The 19270-nt window shown below is 41.8% G+C and overlaps 1 protein-coding gene across 2 annotated transcripts in view; it reads left to right on the top strand.

Moving 5' to 3' along the window:
- LOC139549584 (protein Atg16l2-like) overlaps window positions 1-19270 on the top strand; it is a 73651-nt gene that overhangs the window by 45950 nt on the left and 8431 nt on the right. For both annotated transcript variants that reach the window (XM_071360228.1, XM_071360227.1), the window contains 2 exons: window positions 8851-9000; window positions 12231-12278. In XM_071360228.1, coding sequence (XP_071216329.1) covers window positions 8851-9000; window positions 12231-12278 — 198 coding nt within the window. The remainder of the gene's footprint in view (window positions 1-8850; window positions 9001-12230; window positions 12279-19270) is intronic.

The raw sequence follows: 19270 nt of genomic DNA, 5'->3' as shown, positions 1-19270 counted from the left end.
AAGGCACATTGCTATGTTACGTACAGTAAGGCACATTGCTATGTTACATACAGTTCAGTAAGGCACATTGCTATGTTACATACAGTAAGACACATTGCTATGTTACATACAGTAAGGCACATTGCTATGTTACATACAGTTCAGTAAGACACATTGCTATGTTACATACAGTAAGGCACATTGCTATGTTACATACAGTTCAGTAAGGCACATTGCTATGTTACATACAGTTCAGTAAGGCACATTGCTATGTTACATACAGTTCAGTAAGGCACATTGCAATGTTACATACAGTACAGTAAGACACATTGCTATGTTACATACAGTTCAGTAAGGCACATTGCTATGTTACATACAGTAAGGCACATTGCTATGTTACATACAGTAAGACACATTGCTATGTTACATACAGTACAGTAAGACACATTGCTATGTTACATACAGTTCAGTAAGGCACATTGCTATGTTACATACAGTAAGGCACATTGCTATGTTACATACAGTTCAGTAAGGCACATTGCTATGTTACATACAGTTCAGTAAGGCACATTGCTATGTTACATACAGTTCAGTAAGGCACATTGCAATGTTACATACAGTACAGTAAGACACATTGCTATGTTACATACAGTTCAGTAAGGCACATTGCTATGTTACATACAGTAAGGCACATTGCTATGTTACATACAGTAAGACACATTGCTATGTTACATACAGTTCAGTAAGACACATTACTATGTTACATACAGTTCAGTAAGGCACATTGCTATGTTACATACAGTAAGGCACATTGCTATGTTACATACAGTAAGACACATTGCTATGTTACATACAGTACAGTAAGACACATTGCTATGTTACATACAGTTCAGTAAGACACATTGCTATGTTACATACAGTTCAGTAAGACACATTACTATGTTACATACAGTTCAGTAAGACACATTGCTATGTTACATACAGTTCAGTAAGACACATTACTATGTTACATACAGTACAGTAAGACACATTGCTATGTTACATACAGTTCAGTAAGACACATTGCTATGTTACATACAGTAAGACACATTGCTATGTTACATACAGTAAGACACATTGCTATGTTACATACAGTTCAGTAAGACACATTGCTATGTTACATACAGTAAGGCACATTGCTATGTTACATACAGTTCAGTAAGGCACATTGCTATGTTACATACAGTTCAGTAAGGCACATTGCTATGTTACATACAGTTCAGTAAGGCACATTGCAATGTTACATACAGTACAGTAAGACACATTGCTATGTTACATACAGTTCAGTAAGGCACATTGCTATGTTACATACAGTAAGGCACATTGCTATGTTACATACAGTAAGACACATTGCTATGTTACATACAGTACAGTAAGACACATTGCTATGTTACATACAGTTCAGTAAGGCACATTGCTATGTTACATACAGTAAGGCACATTGCTATGTTACATACAGTTCAGTAAGGCACATTGCTATGTTACATACAGTTCAGTAAGGCACATTGCTATGTTACATACAGTTCAGTAAGGCACATTGCAATGTTACATACAGTACAGTAAGACACATTGCTATGTTACATACAGTTCAGTAAGGCACATTGCTATGTTACATACAGTAAGGCACATTGCTATGTTACATACAGTAAGACACATTGCTATGTTACATACAGTTCAGTAAGACACATTACTATGTTACATACAGTTCAGTAAGGCACATTGCTATGTTACATACAGTAAGGCACATTGCTATGTTACATACAGTAAGACACATTGCTATGTTACATACAGTACAGTAAGACACATTGCTATGTTACATACAGTTCAGTAAGACACATTGCTATGTTACATACAGTTCAGTAAGACACATTACTATGTTACATACAGTTCAGTAAGACACATTGCTATGTTACATACAGTTCAGTAAGACACATTACTATGTTACATACAGTACAGTAAGACACATTGCTATGTTACATACAGTTCAGTAAGACACATTGCTATGTTACATACAGTTCAGTAAGGCACATTGCTATGTTACATACAGTTCAGTAAGACACATTGCTATGTTACATACAGTACAGTAAGGCACATTGCTATGTTACATACAGTACAGTAAGACACATTACTATGTTACATACAGTAAGGCACATTGCTATGTTACATACAGTACAGTAAGGCACATTGCTATGTTACATACAGTTCAGTAAGACACATTGCTATGTTACATACAGTTCAGTAAGACACATTGCTATGTTACATACAGTAAGGCACATTGCTATGTTACATACAGTTCAGTAAGGCACATTGCTATGTTACATACAGTTCAGTAAGGCACATTGCTATGTTACATACAGTTCAGTAAGGCACATTGCAATGTTACATACAGTACAGTAAGACACATTGCTATGTTACATACAGTTCAGTAAGGCACATTGCTATGTTACATACAGTAAGGCACATTGCTATGTTACATACAGTAAGACACATTGCTATGTTACATACAGTTCAGTAAGACACATTACTATGTTACATACAGTTCAGTAAGACACATTACTATGTTACATACAGTTCAGTAAGGCACATTGCTATGTTACATACAGTAAGGCACATTGCTATGTTACATACAGTAAGACACATTGCTATGTTACATACAGTACAGTAAGACACATTGCTATGTTACATACAGTTCAGTAAGACACATTGCTATGTTACATACAGTTCAGTAAGACACATTACTATGTTACATACAGTTCAGTAAGACACATTGCTATGTTACATACAGTTCAGTAAGACACATTACTATGTTACATACAGTACAGTAAGACACATTGCTATGTTACATACAGTTCAGTAAGACACATTACTATGTTACATACAGTTCAGTAAGACACATTGCTATGTTACATACAGTAAGGCACATTGCTATGTTACATACAGTAAGACACATTGCTATGTTACATACAGTTCAGTAAGACACATTACTATGTTACATACAGTTCAGTAAGACACATTACTATGTTACATACAGTTCAGTAAGACACATTACTATGTTACATACAGTTCAGTAAGACACATTACTATGTTACATACAGTTCAGTAAGACACATTGCTATGTTACATACAGTTCAGTAAGACACATTACTATGTTACATACAGTACAGTAAGACACATTGCTATGTTACATACAGTTCAGTAAGACACATTACTATGTTACATACAGTTCAGTAAGACACATTGCTATGTTACATACAGTTCAGTAAGGCACATTGCTATGTTACATACAGTTCAGTAAGACACATTGCTATGTTACATACAGTACAGTAAGGCACATTGCTATGTTACATACAGTACAGTAAGACACATTACTATGTTACATACAGTAAGGCACATTGCTATGTTACATACAGTTCAGTAAGACACATTGCTATGTTACATACAGTACAGTAAGGCACATTGCTATGTTACATACAGTTCAGTAAGACACATTACTATGTTACATACAGTAAGGCACATTGCTATGTTACATACAGTACAGTAAGGCACATTGCTATGTTACATACAGTTCAGTAAGACACATTGCTATGTTACATACAGTTCAGTAAGACACATTGCTATGTTACATACAGTAAGGCACATTGCTATGTTACGTACAGTAAGACACATTGCTATGTTACATACAGTTCAGTAAGGCACATTGCTATGTTACATACAGTAAGACACATTGCTATGTTACATACAGTAAGGCACATTGCTATGTTACATACAGTTCAGTAAGACACATTGCTATGTTACATACAGTTCAGTAAGACACATTGCTATGTTACATACAGTTCAGTAAGACACATTGCTATGTTACATACAGTTCAGTAAGGCACATTGCTATGTTACATACAGTTCAGTAAGGCACATTGCTATGTTACATACAGTTCAGTAAGGCACATTGCTATGTTACATACAGTTCAGTAAGGCACATTGCTATGTTACATACAGTTCAGTAAGGCACATTGCTATGTTACATACAGTTCAGTAAGGCACATTGCTATGTTACATACAGTTCAGTAAGGCACATTACTATGTTACATACAGTAAGACACATTGCTATGTTACATACAGTTCAGTAAGGCACATTGCTATGTTACATACAGTTCAGTAAGGCACATTGCTATGTTACATACAGTTCAGTAAGACACATTGCTATGTTACATACAGTTCAGTAAGGCACATTGCTATGTTACATACAGTTCAGTAAGACACATTGCTATGTTACATACAGTTCAGTAAGGCACATTGCTATGTTACATACAGTTCAGTAAGACACATTGCTATGTTACATACAGTAAGGCACATTGCTATGTTACATACAGTTCAGTAAGACACATTGCTATGTTACATACAGTAAGGCACATTGCTATGTTACATACAGTTCAGTAAGACACATTGCTATGTTACATACAGTACAGTAAGGCATATTGCTATGTTACATACAGTAAGGCACATTGCTATGTTACATACAGTTCAGTAAGGCACATTGCTATGTTACATACATTTCAGTAAGACACATTGCTATGTTACATACAGTAAGGCACATTGCTATGTTACATACAGTTCAGTAAGACACATTGCTATGTTACATACAGTACAGTAAGGCACATTGCTATGTTACATACAGTTCAGTAAGACACATTGCTATGTTACATACAGTAAGGCACATTGCTATGTTACATACAGTTCAGTAAGACACATTGCTATGTTACATACAGTAAGACACATTGCTATGTTACATACAGTACAGTAAGACACATTGCTATGTTACATACAGTTCAGTAAGACACATTGCTATGTTACATACAGTTCAGTAAGACACATTACTATGTTACATACAGTTCAGTAAGACACATTGCTATGTTACATACAGTTCAGTAAGACACATTACTATGTTACATACAGTACAGTAAGACACATTGCTATGTTACATACAGTTCAGTAAGACACATTGCTATGTTACATACAGTAAGACACATTGCTATGTTACATACAGTAAGACACATTGCTATGTTACATACAGTTCAGTAAGACACATTGCTATGTTACATACAGTAAGGCACATTGCTATGTTACATACAGTTCAGTAAGGCACATTGCTATGTTACATACAGTTCAGTAAGGCACATTGCTATGTTACATACAGTTCAGTAAGGCACATTGCAATGTTACATACAGTACAGTAAGACACATTGCTATGTTACATACAGTTCAGTAAGGCACATTGCTATGTTACATACAGTAAGGCACATTGCTATGTTACATACAGTAAGACACATTGCTATGTTACATACAGTACAGTAAGACACATTGCTATGTTACATACAGTTCAGTAAGGCACATTGCTATGTTACATACAGTAAGGCACATTGCTATGTTACATACAGTTCAGTAAGGCACATTGCTATGTTACATACAGTTCAGTAAGGCACATTGCTATGTTACATACAGTTCAGTAAGGCACATTGCAATGTTACATACAGTACAGTAAGACACATTGCTATGTTACATACAGTTCAGTAAGGCACATTGCTATGTTACATACAGTAAGGCACATTGCTATGTTACATACAGTAAGACACATTGCTATGTTACATACAGTTCAGTAAGACACATTACTATGTTACATACAGTTCAGTAAGGCACATTGCTATGTTACATACAGTAAGGCACATTGCTATGTTACATACAGTAAGACACATTGCTATGTTACATACAGTACAGTAAGACACATTGCTATGTTACATACAGTTCAGTAAGACACATTGCTATGTTACATACAGTTCAGTAAGACACATTACTATGTTACATACAGTTCAGTAAGACACATTGCTATGTTACATACAGTTCAGTAAGACACATTACTATGTTACATACAGTACAGTAAGACACATTGCTATGTTACATACAGTTCAGTAAGACACATTGCTATGTTACATACAGTTCAGTAAGGCACATTGCTATGTTACATACAGTTCAGTAAGACACATTGCTATGTTACATACAGTACAGTAAGGCACATTGCTATGTTACATACAGTACAGTAAGACACATTACTATGTTACATACAGTAAGGCACATTGCTATGTTACATACAGTACAGTAAGGCACATTGCTATGTTACATACAGTTCAGTAAGACACATTGCTATGTTACATACAGTTCAGTAAGACACATTGCTATGTTACATACAGTAAGGCACATTGCTATGTTACATACAGTTCAGTAAGGCACATTGCTATGTTACATACAGTTCAGTAAGGCACATTGCTATGTTACATACAGTTCAGTAAGGCACATTGCAATGTTACATACAGTACAGTAAGACACATTGCTATGTTACATACAGTTCAGTAAGGCACATTGCTATGTTACATACAGTAAGGCACATTGCTATGTTACATACAGTAAGACACATTGCTATGTTACATACAGTTCAGTAAGACACATTACTATGTTACATACAGTTCAGTAAGACACATTACTATGTTACATACAGTTCAGTAAGGCACATTGCTATGTTACATACAGTAAGGCACATTGCTATGTTACATACAGTAAGACACATTGCTATGTTACATACAGTACAGTAAGACACATTGCTATGTTACATACAGTTCAGTAAGACACATTGCTATGTTACATACAGTTCAGTAAGACACATTACTATGTTACATACAGTTCAGTAAGACACATTGCTATGTTACATACAGTTCAGTAAGACACATTACTATGTTACATACAGTACAGTAAGACACATTGCTATGTTACATACAGTTCAGTAAGACACATTACTATGTTACATACAGTTCAGTAAGACACATTGCTATGTTACATACAGTTCAGTAAGGCACATTGCTATGTTACATACAGTTCAGTAAGACACATTGCTATGTTACATACAGTACAGTAAGGCACATTGCTATGTTACATACAGTACAGTAAGACACATTACTATGTTACATACAGTAAGGCACATTGCTATGTTACATACAGTTCAGTAAGACACATTGCTATGTTACATACAGTACAGTAAGGCACATTGCTATGTTACATACAGTTCAGTAAGACACATTACTATGTTACATACAGTAAGGCACATTGCTATGTTACATACAGTACAGTAAGGCACATTGCTATGTTACATACAGTTCAGTAAGACACATTGCTATGTTACATACAGTTCAGTAAGACACATTGCTATGTTACATACAGTAAGGCACATTGCTATGTTACGTACAGTAAGACACATTGCTATGTTACATACAGTTCAGTAAGGCACATTGCTATGTTACATACAGTAAGACACATTGCTATGTTACATACAGTAAGGCACATTGCTATGTTACATACAGTTCAGTAAGACACATTGCTATGTTACATACAGTTCAGTAAGACACATTGCTATGTTACATACAGTTCAGTAAGACACATTGCTATGTTACATACAGTTCAGTAAGGCACATTGCTATGTTACATACAGTTCAGTAAGGCACATTGCTATGTTACATACAGTTCAGTAAGGCACATTGCTATGTTACATACAGTTCAGTAAGGCACATTGCTATGTTACATACAGTTCAGTAAGGCACATTGCTATGTTACATACAGTTCAGTAAGGCACATTGCTATGTTACATACAGTTCAGTAAGGCACATTACTATGTTACATACAGTAAGACACATTGCTATGTTACATACAGTTCAGTAAGGCACATTGCTATGTTACATACAGTTCAGTAAGGCACATTGCTATGTTACATACAGTTCAGTAAGACACATTGCTATGTTACATACAGTTCAGTAAGGCACATTGCTATGTTACATACAGTTCAGTAAGACACATTGCTATGTTACATACAGTTCAGTAAGGCACATTGCTATGTTACATACAGTTCAGTAAGACACATTGCTATGTTACATACAGTAAGGCACATTGCTATGTTACATACAGTTCAGTAAGGCACATTGCTATGTTACATACAGTAAGGCACATTGCTATGTTACATACAGTTCAGTAAGACACATTGCTATGTTACATACAGTACAGTAAGGCATATTGCTATGTTACATACAGTAAGGCACATTGCTATGTTACATACAGTTCAGTAAGGCACATTGCTATGTTACATACATTTCAGTAAGACACATTGCTATGTTACATACAGTAAGGCACATTGCTATGTTACATACAGTTCAGTAAGACACATTGCTATGTTACATACAGTACAGTAAGGCACATTGCTATGTTACATACAGTTCAGTAAGACACATTGCTATGTTACATACAGTAAGGCACATTGCTATGTTACATACAGTTCAGTAAGACACATTGCTATGTTACATACAGTAAGACACATTGCTATGTTACATACAGTTCAGTAAGACACATTGCTATGTTACATACAGTAAGGCACATTGCTATGTTACATACAGTTCAGTAAGACACATTGCTATGTTACATACAGTAAGGCACATTGCTATGTTACATACAGTTCAGTAAGGCACATTCTGCTGGAGCATGTTGAGTTATGACTCACTGCCTTCCCCCTCCCCCTCCTCTCTCTCTCCCCCCCGTCCCCTCCTCTCTCTCCCCTCCCCCTCATCTCTCCCCCCTCCCCTTCCTCTCTCTCTCCCCCCGCCCCCCTCCCCTCTCTCTCCCCCTCCCCCTCCTCCCTCCCCTCCCCCCGCCTTCCTCCTCCCTCCCCCCCCCCCCGCCTCCCCCTCTCTCTCCCCCCGCCTCCCCCCCCCTCCCTCCACTCTCTCCCTCCCCCCCCCCTCTCCCCAGGGCTGCCAGCTGTACCCAGGAGGTTCCTCTCCAGGGGAAGGTAACGTCTCTGGACATCTCTACTGACCACCGCCAGCTCCTCAGCTGTTCCAGAGACGAGAGTCTGCAGGTGGTCGACCTTCGTATGAACAACTCCAGGATATGTTACAGGTGGCCAGACCAGCATGGTGCTCTAATAATGTTTTGTGTTGATCCTCGCCCAAAGGCCAGCAGATGGCGATATTGAGTCGTTTCCATCTTACCGTCCAAACGCGTTGTAAGCAGCCGGGCAATACACTGGTATCCCACCGTGGACCGCTTCGTACCTAATAAATCCTCCATTCAGGCTGGAAAGGCGTCGATTTTTCTCCTTAACTAGATTTAATGGCGAGAAGGTTGGGGGGAAAAAAACGGGGAAAATATGCGTACTTTATTTATGAAACACCATTTTCCACCACAATGCTAATTGCTAAAACTACTTCCAAATGTTGCGCCCTGCATTCAGCCAGGAGGTAAACAACAGACTGCTGCAACCTGATTAGCTGAACGCAAAATGCAACATTCAGGACTAGCATTCCTAGGTATTACCTCTTTAGCATGGTGGTGGAAAATGGTGTTGCAAAAAATAAAGTACGCATATCTTCCCAGTTATTTTCCCACCTTCTCGCCAATAAATCATTAAATCTCCTCTGCTATAGAGCTAACCATGGTCTATCTCTGACAGGACTCTCCTCTGCTATAGAGCTAACCCTGGACTATCTCTGACAGGACTCTCCTCCGCTATAGAGCTAACCCTGGTCTATCTCTGACAGGACTCTCCTCCGCTATAGAGCTAACCCTGGTCTATCTCTGACAGGACTCTCCTCTGCTATAGAGCTAACCCTGGTCTATCTCTGACAGGACTAACCCTGGTCTATCTCTAAAAGGACTCTCCTCCGCTATAGAGCTAACCCTGGACTATCTCTGACAGGACTCTCCTCCGCTATAGAGATAACCCTGGACTATCTCTGACAGGACTCTCCTCCGCTATAGAGCTAACTCTGGTCTATCTCTGACAGGACTCTCCTCTGCTATAGAGATAACCCTGGTCTATCTCTGACAGGACTCTCCTCCGCTATAGAGCTAACCCTGGTCTATCTCTGACAGGACTCTCCTCTGCTATAGAGATAACCCTGGTCTATCTCTGACAGGACTAACCCTGGTCTATCTCTGACAGGACTCCTCCGCTATAGAGCTAACCCTGGACTATCTCTGACAGGACTCTCCTCCGCTATAGAGATAACCCTGGACTATCTCTGACAGGACTCTCCTCCGCTATAGAGCTAACCCTGGTCTATCTCTGACAGGACTCTCCTCCGCTATAGAGCTAACTCTGGTCTATCTCTGACAGGACTAACCCTGGTCTATCTCTGACAGGACTCCTCCGCTATAGAGCTAACCCTGGACTATCTCTGACAGGACTCTCCTCCGCTATAGAGCTAACCCTGGACTATCTCTGACAGGACTCTCCTCTGCTATAGAGCTAACCCTGGTCTATCTCTGACAGGACTCTCCTCTGCCATAGAGCTAACCCTGGTCTATCTCTGACAGGACTCTCCTCCGCTATAGAGCTAACCCTGGATTATCTCTGACAGGACTAACCCTGGTCTATCTCTGACAGGACTCTCCTCTGCTATAGAGATAACCCTGGTCTATCTCTGACAGGACTAACCCTGGTCTATCTCTGACAGGACTCCTCCGCTATAGAGCTAACCCTGGACTATCTCTGACAGGACTCTCCTCCGCTATAGAGCTAACCCTGGACTATCTCTGACAGGACTCTCCTCCGCTATAGAGCTAACCCTGGACTATCTCTGACAGGACTCTCCTCTGCTATAGAGCTAACCCTGGTCTATCTCTGACAGGACTCTCCTCTGCTATAGAGCTAACCCTGGTCTATCTCTGACAGGACTCTCCTCCGCTATAGAGCTAACCCTGGTCTATCTCTGACAGGACTCTCCTCCGCTATAGAGCTAACCCTGGTCTATCTCTGACAGGACTAACCCTGGTCTATCTCTGACAGGACTCCTCCGCTATAGAGCTAACCCTGGACTATCTCTGACAGGACTCTCCTCCGCTATAGAGATAACCCTGGACTATCTCTGACAGGACTCTCCTCCGCTATAGAGCTAACCCTGGTCTATCTCTGACAGGACTCTCCTCCGCTATAGAGCTAACTCTGGTCTATCTCTGACAGGACTAACCCTGGTCTATCTCTGACAGGACTCCTCCGCTATAGAGCTAACCCTGGACTATCTCTGACAGGACTCTCCTCCGCTATAGAGCTAACCCTGGACTATCTCTGACAGGACTCTCCTCTGCTATAGAGCTAACCCTGGTCTATCTCTGACAGGACTCTCCTCTGCTATAGAGCTAACCCTGGTCTATCTCTGACAGGACTCTCCTCCGCTATAGAGCTAACCCTGGACTATCTCTGACAGGACTAACCCTGGTCTATCTCTGACAGGACTCTCCTCTGCTATAGAGATAACCCTGGTCTATCTCTGACAGGACTAACCCTGGTCTATCTCTGACAGGACTCCTCCGCTATAGAGCTAACCCTGGACTATCTCTGACAGGACTCTCCTCCGCTATAGAGCTAACCCTGGACTATCTCTGACAGGACTCTCCTCCGCTATAGAGCTAACCCTGGACTATCTCTGACAGGACTCTCCTCTGCTATAGAGCTAACCCTGGTCTATCTCTGACAGGACTCTCCTCTGCTATAGAGCTAACCCTGGTCTATCTCTGACAGGACTCTCCTCCGCTATAGAGCTAACCCTGGACTATCTCTGACAGGACTAACCCTGGTCTATCTCTGACAGGACTAACCCTGGTCTATCTCTGACAGGACTCTCCTCCGCTATAGAGCTAACCCTGGTCTATCTCTGACAGGACTCTCCTCTGCTATAGAGCTAACCCTGGTCTATCTCTGACAGGACTCTCCTCCGCTATAGAGCTAACCCTGGACTATCTCTGACAGGACTCTCCTCCGCTATAGAGTTAACCCTGGTCTATCTCTGACAGGACTCTCCTCCGCTATAGAGCTAACCCTGGTCTATCTCTGACAGGACTCTCCTCTGCTATAGAGCTAACCCTGGTCTATCTCTGACATGACTCTCCTCTGCTATAGAGCTAACCCTGGTCTATCTCTGACAGGACTCTCCTCTGCTATAGAGCTAACCCTGGTCTATCTCTGACATGACTCTCCTCTGCTATAGAGCTAACCCTGGTCTATCTCTGACAGGACTCTCCTCTGCTATAGAGCTAACCCTGGACTATCTCTGACAGGACTCTCCTCCGCTATAGAGTTAACCCTGGATGTTAGTGTGTCTGATAACTGTCATTATCTCTCATTTCAGAGCTGAGGGCTTCAAATGTGGCTGTGACAGCACCAAGGCTATATTCAGGTGAGCACTTACTCTAACCCTAGGGGCCTGAGGTACAACACAGTCTGTAGAATGGTACAGGACCCTGGGGTACACCACAGTCTGTAGGATGGTACAGGAACCTGGGGTACAACACAGTCTGTAGGATGGTACAGGACTCTGGGGTACAACACAGTCTGTAGGATGGTACAGGACCCTGGGGTACAACACAGTCTGTAGGATGGTACAGGACCCTGGGGTACAACACAGTCTGTAGGATGGTACAGGGTCCTGGGGTACAACACAGTCTGTAGGATGGTACAGGGTCCTGGGGTACAACACAGTCTGTAGGATGGTACAGGGTCCTGGGGTACAACACAGTCTGTAGGATGGTACAGGGTCCTGGGGTACAACACAGTCTGTAGGATGGTACAGGGTCCTGGGGTACAACACAGTCTGTAGGATGGTACAGGGTCCTGGGGTACAACACAGTCTGTAGGATGGTACAGGGTCCTGGGGTACAACACAGTCTGTAGGATGGTACAGGGTCCTGGGGTACAACACAGTCTGTAGGATGGTACAGGGTCCTGGGGTACAACACAGTCTGTAGGATGGTACAGGACCCTGGTGTACAACACAGTCTGTAGGATGGTACAGGACCCCGGGGTACAACACAGTCTGTAGGATGGTACAGGGTCCTGGGGTACAACACAGTCTGTAGGATGGTACAGGACCCCGGGGTACAACACAGTCTGTAGGATGGTACAGGGTCCTGGGGTACAACACAGTCTGTAGGATGGTACAGGGTCCTGGGGTACAACACAGTCTGTAGGATGGTACAGGACTCTGGGGTACAACACAGTCTGTAGGATGGTACAGGATGGTACAGGACCCTGGGGTATAAGATAGCTGGCACAACATGCTTCATTTGCCAGCTGAGATTTTATAATGTCCTAAGGGAGTGTAACAGTCACTTCTTATTTCGTTGTGTCTTTCCAAGGCTCAGCTGGCTACAGATATCAATAGCACCATGCCAGACTGCCGTGTCAGAGCAGAGTTTGGTCCAACCAACCCCAGACTGCCGTATCAGAGCAGAGTTTGGTCCAACCAACCCCAGACTGCCGTATCAGAGCAGCGTTTGGTCCAACCAACCCCAGACTGCCGTGTCAGAGCAGAGTTTGGTCCAACCAACCCCAGACTGCCGTGTCAGAGCAGAGTTTGGTCCAACCAACCCCAGACTGCCGTGTCAGAGCAGAGTTTGGTCCAACCAACCCCAGACTGCCGTGTCAGAGCAGAGTTTGGTCCAACCAACCCCAGACTGCCGTGTCAGAGCAGAGTTTGGTCCAACCAACCCCAGACTGCCGTGTCAGAGCAGAGTTTGGTCCAACCAACCCCAGACTGCCGTGTCAGAGCAGAGTTTGGTCCAACCAACCCCAGACTGCCGTGTCAGAGCAGAGTTTGGTCCAACCAACCCCAGACTGCCGTGTCAGCGCATCGTTTGGTCCAACCAACCCCAGACTGCCGTGTCAGAGCAGAGTTTGGTCCAACCAACCCCAGACTGCCGTGTCAGAGCAGAGTTTGGTCCAACCAACCCCAGACTGCCGTGTCAGAGCAGAGTTTGGTCCAACCAACCCCAGACTGCCGTGTCAGAGCAGAGTTTGGTCCAACCAACCCCAGACTGCCGTGTCAGAGCAGCGTTTGGTCCAACCAACCCCAGACTGCCGTGTCAGAGCAGAGTTTGGTCCAACCAACCCCAGACTGCCATGTCAGAGCAGAGTTTGGTCCAACCAACCCCTGACTGCCGTGTCAGAGCAGAGTTTGGTCCAACCAACCCCAGACTGCCGTGTCAGCGCAGCGTTTGGTCCAACCAACCCCAGACTGCCGTGTCAGAGCAGCATATCCATGGCTCCATATCTCTGGCTCCATATCTCTGGCTCCATATCTCTAGCTCCATATCTCTAGCTCCATATCTCTAGCTCCATATCTCTAGCTCCATATCCATGGCTCCATATCCATGGCTCCATATCTCTAGCTCCATATCCCTAGCTCCATATCTCTAGCTCCTTATCTCTGGCTCCATATCCCTGGCTCCATATCTCTGGCTCCATATCTCTGGCTCCATATCCATGGCTCCATATCTCTAGCTCCATATCTCTAACTCCATATCTCTAGCTCCATATCTCTGGCTCCATATCTCTAGCTCGATATGTCTAGCTCCATATCTCTAGCTCCATATCCCTAGCTCCATATCTCTAGCTCCATATCTCTGGCTCCATAACCCTGGCTCCATATCTCTAGCTCCATACATCTAGCTCCATATCTCTAGCTCCATATCCATGGCTCGATATGTCTAGCTCCATATCTCTAGCTCCATATCTCTGGCTCCATATCTCTAGCTCCATATCTCTAGCTCCATATCCATGGCTCCATATCTCTAGCTCCATATCCCTAGCTCCATATCTCTAGCTCCATATCTCTAGCTCCTTATCTCTGGCTCCATATCCCTGGCTCCATATCTCTAGCTCCATATCTCTAGCTCCATATCCATGGCTCCATATCTCTAGCTCCATATCTCTAGCTCCTTATCTCTGGCTCCATATCCCTGGCTCCATATCTCTAGCTTCATGTGTGTGTAGTATTAGTGAGTAATATTAGTACGTAATATTAGTGAATAATATTTGTGTGTAGTATTAGTGAGTAATATTAGTATGTAATATTAGTGTCTAATATTAGTGAATAATATTTGTGTGTAGTATTAGTGAGTAATATTAGTATGTAATATTAGAGAATAATATTTGTGTGTGAGTAGTATTAGTGAGTAATATTAGAGAATAATATTTGTGTGTGAGTAGTATTAGTGAGTAATATTAGAGAATAATATTTGTGTGTGAGTAGTATTAGTGAGTAATATTTGTGTGTAAGTAGTATTAGTGTAATATTAGTGAATACTATTTGTGTGTGAGTAGTATTAGTGAGTAATATTAGAGAATAATATTTGTGTGTGAGTAGTATTAGTGAGTAATATTTGTGTGTGAGTAGTATTAGTGAGTAATATTAGAGAATAATATTTGTGTGTGAGTAGTATTAGTGAGTAATATTTGTGTGTGAGTAGTATTAGTGAGTAATATTAGAGAATAATATTTGTGTGTGAGTAGTATTAGCGAGTAATATTTGTGTGTGAGTAGTATTAGTGAGTAATATTAGAGCATAATATTTGTGTGTGAGTAGTATTAGTGAGTAATATTAGAGCATAATATTTGTGTGTGAGTAGTATTAGTGAGTAATATTTGTGTGTGAGTAGTATTAGTGAGTAATATTAGAGAATAATATTTGTGTGTGAGTAGTATTAGTGAGTAAGATTTGTGTGTGAGTAGTATTAGTGAGTAATATTAGAGCATAATATTTGTGTGTGAGTAGTATTAGTGAGAGCGTACTGGATGAGGAATGTCTAGAAACATCTCACAACACTAGACTTGTTGGTTTTAGAAGAGTGACGGGAATTCATTTATATTCCTTGTGTGTGACCAAGACTGGCTGTTGACTTGACAGTTGTAAAGATAAAAGGAAGTAGAATAGACGGCTGTGGTGAGCAGCCTTCAGCTGCCACGTCTCTCTCCTTCCGTCAGCTCACGTGTCAAACTCATTCCACAGAGAGCTCCTCTCTTGTTCTTGATTGATGATTAAGGTCACTAATTAGTAAAGAACTCCCCTCACCTGGTTGTCTAGGTCTCAGTAAGGAACTCTCCTCACCTGGTTGTCTAGGTCTCAGTAAGGAACTCTCCTCACCTGGTTGTCTAGGTCTCAGTAAGGAACTCTCCTCACCTGGTTGTGTAGGTCTCAGTAAGGAACTCTCCTCACCTGGTTGTCTAGGTCTCAGTAAGGAACTCTCCTCACCTGGTTGTCTAGGTCTCAGTAAGGAACTCTCCTCACCTGGTTGTCTAGGTCTCAGTAAGGAACTCTCCTCACCTGGTTGTCTAGGTCTCAGTAAGGAACTCTCCTCACCTGGTTGTCTAGGTCTCAGTAAGGAACTCCCCTCACCTGGTTGTCCAGGTCTCAGTAAGGAACTCCCTTCACCTGGTTGTCCAGGTCTCAGTAAGGAACTCTCCTCACCTGGTTGTCTAGGTCTCAGTAAGGAACTCTCCTCACCTGGTTGTCTAGGTCTCAGTAAGGAACTCCCCTCACCTGGTTGTCTAGGTCTCAGTAAGGAACTCTCCTCACCTGGTTGTCTAGGTCTCAGTAAGGAACTCTCCTCACCTGGTTGTCTAGGTCTTATTTGAAAGGAAAAACCAGCAGACACAAGGCCCTTCATGGATTGAGGTTGACACACCTGGGTCTACATGTTCCTCTCTGTGTGATGTTGGATCTGAGAGTGACAGAGAGATATAAAAAGAAAGGGAGAGTGATAAAGAAAGGGAGAGTGATAAAGAAAGGGGGAGGGAGAGAGTTGTTTTTTTTTCTTTTCTGATGCCTGCTGATATACTAACCGGTTTCATCTGAATGCATTTTTACTGTTGCCATGACAACACATGGACGGACCAGAATACTTTGTGGTGTGATGTTGTTAAGGGCCATTCAGGAGTCAGGACATGGTACTGTAGTAATGCAGTGTAGTGGCCAGATATCAGCCTAGTATTGTATTGATATGTCAGCCTTTAGCCTTTAACTTACTCATTGTTTCTTATCTATCTATTCTCTCTCTCTCCTCTCTCCTCTCTGCTATCTCCTCTCTCCTCTCTCCTCTCTCTCTCTCTACTCTCTTCTCTCTCTCTCTCTCTCCTCTCTCTACTCTCTCAATTCAATTTCAATTTTAGACAAAATGTATTTGCTTGGGAAACGTATGTTTACTTTGCCAAAGCAATTGAAATAGATAATAAACTATAAAAATGAACAGTAAACATTACACTCACAGAAGTTTCAAGAGATTTCAAATGTCATATTATGGCTGTATACAGTGTTGTAATGATGTGCAAATAGTTAAAGTACAAAAGGGAAAATAAATAAACATAAATATGGGTTGTGTTTACAATGGTGTTTGTTCTTCACTGGTTGCCTTTTTCTTGTGGCAACAGGTCACACATCTTACTGCTGTGATGGCACACAGTGGTATTTCACCCAGTAGATATGGGAGTTTATCAAAATCGGGTTTGTTTTCGAATTCTTTGTGGATCTGTGGAATCTGAGGGAAATATGTGTCTCTGATATGGTCATACATTTGGCAGGAGGTTAGGAAGTGCAGCTCAGTTTCCACCTCATTTTGTGGGCAGTGTGCACATAGCCTGTCTTCTCTTGAGAGCCATGTCTGCCTACGGCGGCCTTTCTCAATAGCAAGGCTATGTTCACTGAGTCTGTACATAGTCAAAGCTTTCCTTAAGTTTGGGTCAGTCACAGTGGTCAGGTATTCTGCCATTGTATACTCTCTGTTTAGGGCCAAATAGCATTCTAATTTGTTCTGTTTTTTGTTAATTCTTTCCAATGTGTCAAGTAATTATATTTTTGTTTTCTCATGATTTGGTTGGGTCTAATTGTGTTGCTGTCCTGGGGCTCTGTGGGGTCTGTTTGTGTTTGTGAACGGAGCCCCAGGACCAGCTTGCTTAGGGGACTCTTCTCCAGGTTCATCTCTCTGTAGGTGATGGCTTTGTTATGGAAGGTTTGGGAATCGCTTCCTTTTAGGTGGTTGATGAATTTACCGGCTCTTTTCTGGATTTTGAACATTAGCAGGTATCGGGCTAATTCTGCTCTGCATGCATTATTTGGTGTTTTATGTTGTACACGGAGGATATTTTTGCAGAATTCTGCATTCAGAGTCTCAATTTGGTGTTTGGGTGAGGCCGGGTGCTGCAAACTGTTCTAGTGTCCTCGCCAATTCAGTGACGTATATGTTGAAGAGGGAGGAGCTTAAGCTGCATACCTGTCTCACCCCACGGCCCTGTCTCACCCCACGGCCCTGTCTCACCCCACGGCCCTGTGGAAAGAAATGTGTGTTTTTTGCCAATTTTAACCTCACACGTGTTGTTTGTGTAAATGGATTTGATAATGTTGTTTGTTTTTCCCCCAAAACCCCTTTCCATCAATTTGTATAGCAGACCCTCGTGCTAAATTGAGACAAAGGCTTTTTTGAAACCAACAATGCATGAGAACACTTTGCCTTTGGTTTGTTTGTTTGTCAGTCAGGGTGTACAGGGTGAATACGTGGTCTGTCGTACTCTAATTTGGTAAAAAGCCAATTTGATATTTGCTGGGTACATTGTTTTCACTGAGGAAATGTACGAGTCTGCTGTTAATGATAATGTCGAGGATTTTCCCAAGGTTGCTGTTGACGCATATCCCACAGTAGTTATTGGGGTCTAATTTGTCTCCAATTTTGTGGATTGGGGTGATCAATCCTTGGTTCCAAATATTGGGGAAGATGCCAGAGCTGAGGATGATGTTAAAGAGTTTAAGTATAGCCAGTTGGAATTTGTGATCTGTATATTTGATCATTTCATTGAGGAAACCATCAACACCACAGGCCTTTTTGGGTTGGAGGGTTAATATTTTGTCCTGTAATTAATTCAATGTAATTGGAGAATCCAGTGGGTTCTGGTAGTCTTTAGTAGTTGATTCTAAAATTTGTATTGGATTATGTATATGTTTTTGCTGTTTGTTCTTTGTTCTTTGTTATAGAGCCAAAAAGATTGGAGAAGTGGTTTATCCATACATCTCCATTTTGGATAGATAACTATTTTCTCTCCTCTCTCTCTCTCTCTTTCTTTCTCTCTCTGTCTCTCTCTCTCTCTCTCTCTCCTCTCGTTCTCTCTCTCTCTCTCTCTTTCTCTCTCTCCTCTCGTTCTCACTCTCTCTCTCCTCTCGTTCTCTCTCTCTCTCTCTCTTTCTCTCTCTCCTCTCGTTCTCTCTCTCTCTTTCTCTCTCTCTCTTTCTCTCGCTCTCTCTCTCGCTCTCTCTCTCTCTCTCTCTCTCTCTCTCTCTCTCTCTCTCTCCTCTCGTTCTCACTCTCTCTCTCTCCTCTCGTTCTCTCTCTCTCTCCTCTCGTTCTC

This window comes from Salvelinus alpinus, chromosome 22 (assembly GCF_045679555.1).
Source record: "Salvelinus alpinus chromosome 22, SLU_Salpinus.1, whole genome shotgun sequence".
NCBI lineage: Eukaryota > Metazoa > Chordata > Actinopteri > Salmoniformes > Salmonidae > Salvelinus > Salvelinus alpinus.
This window is presented reverse-complemented; position numbering and strand designations above follow the sequence as displayed.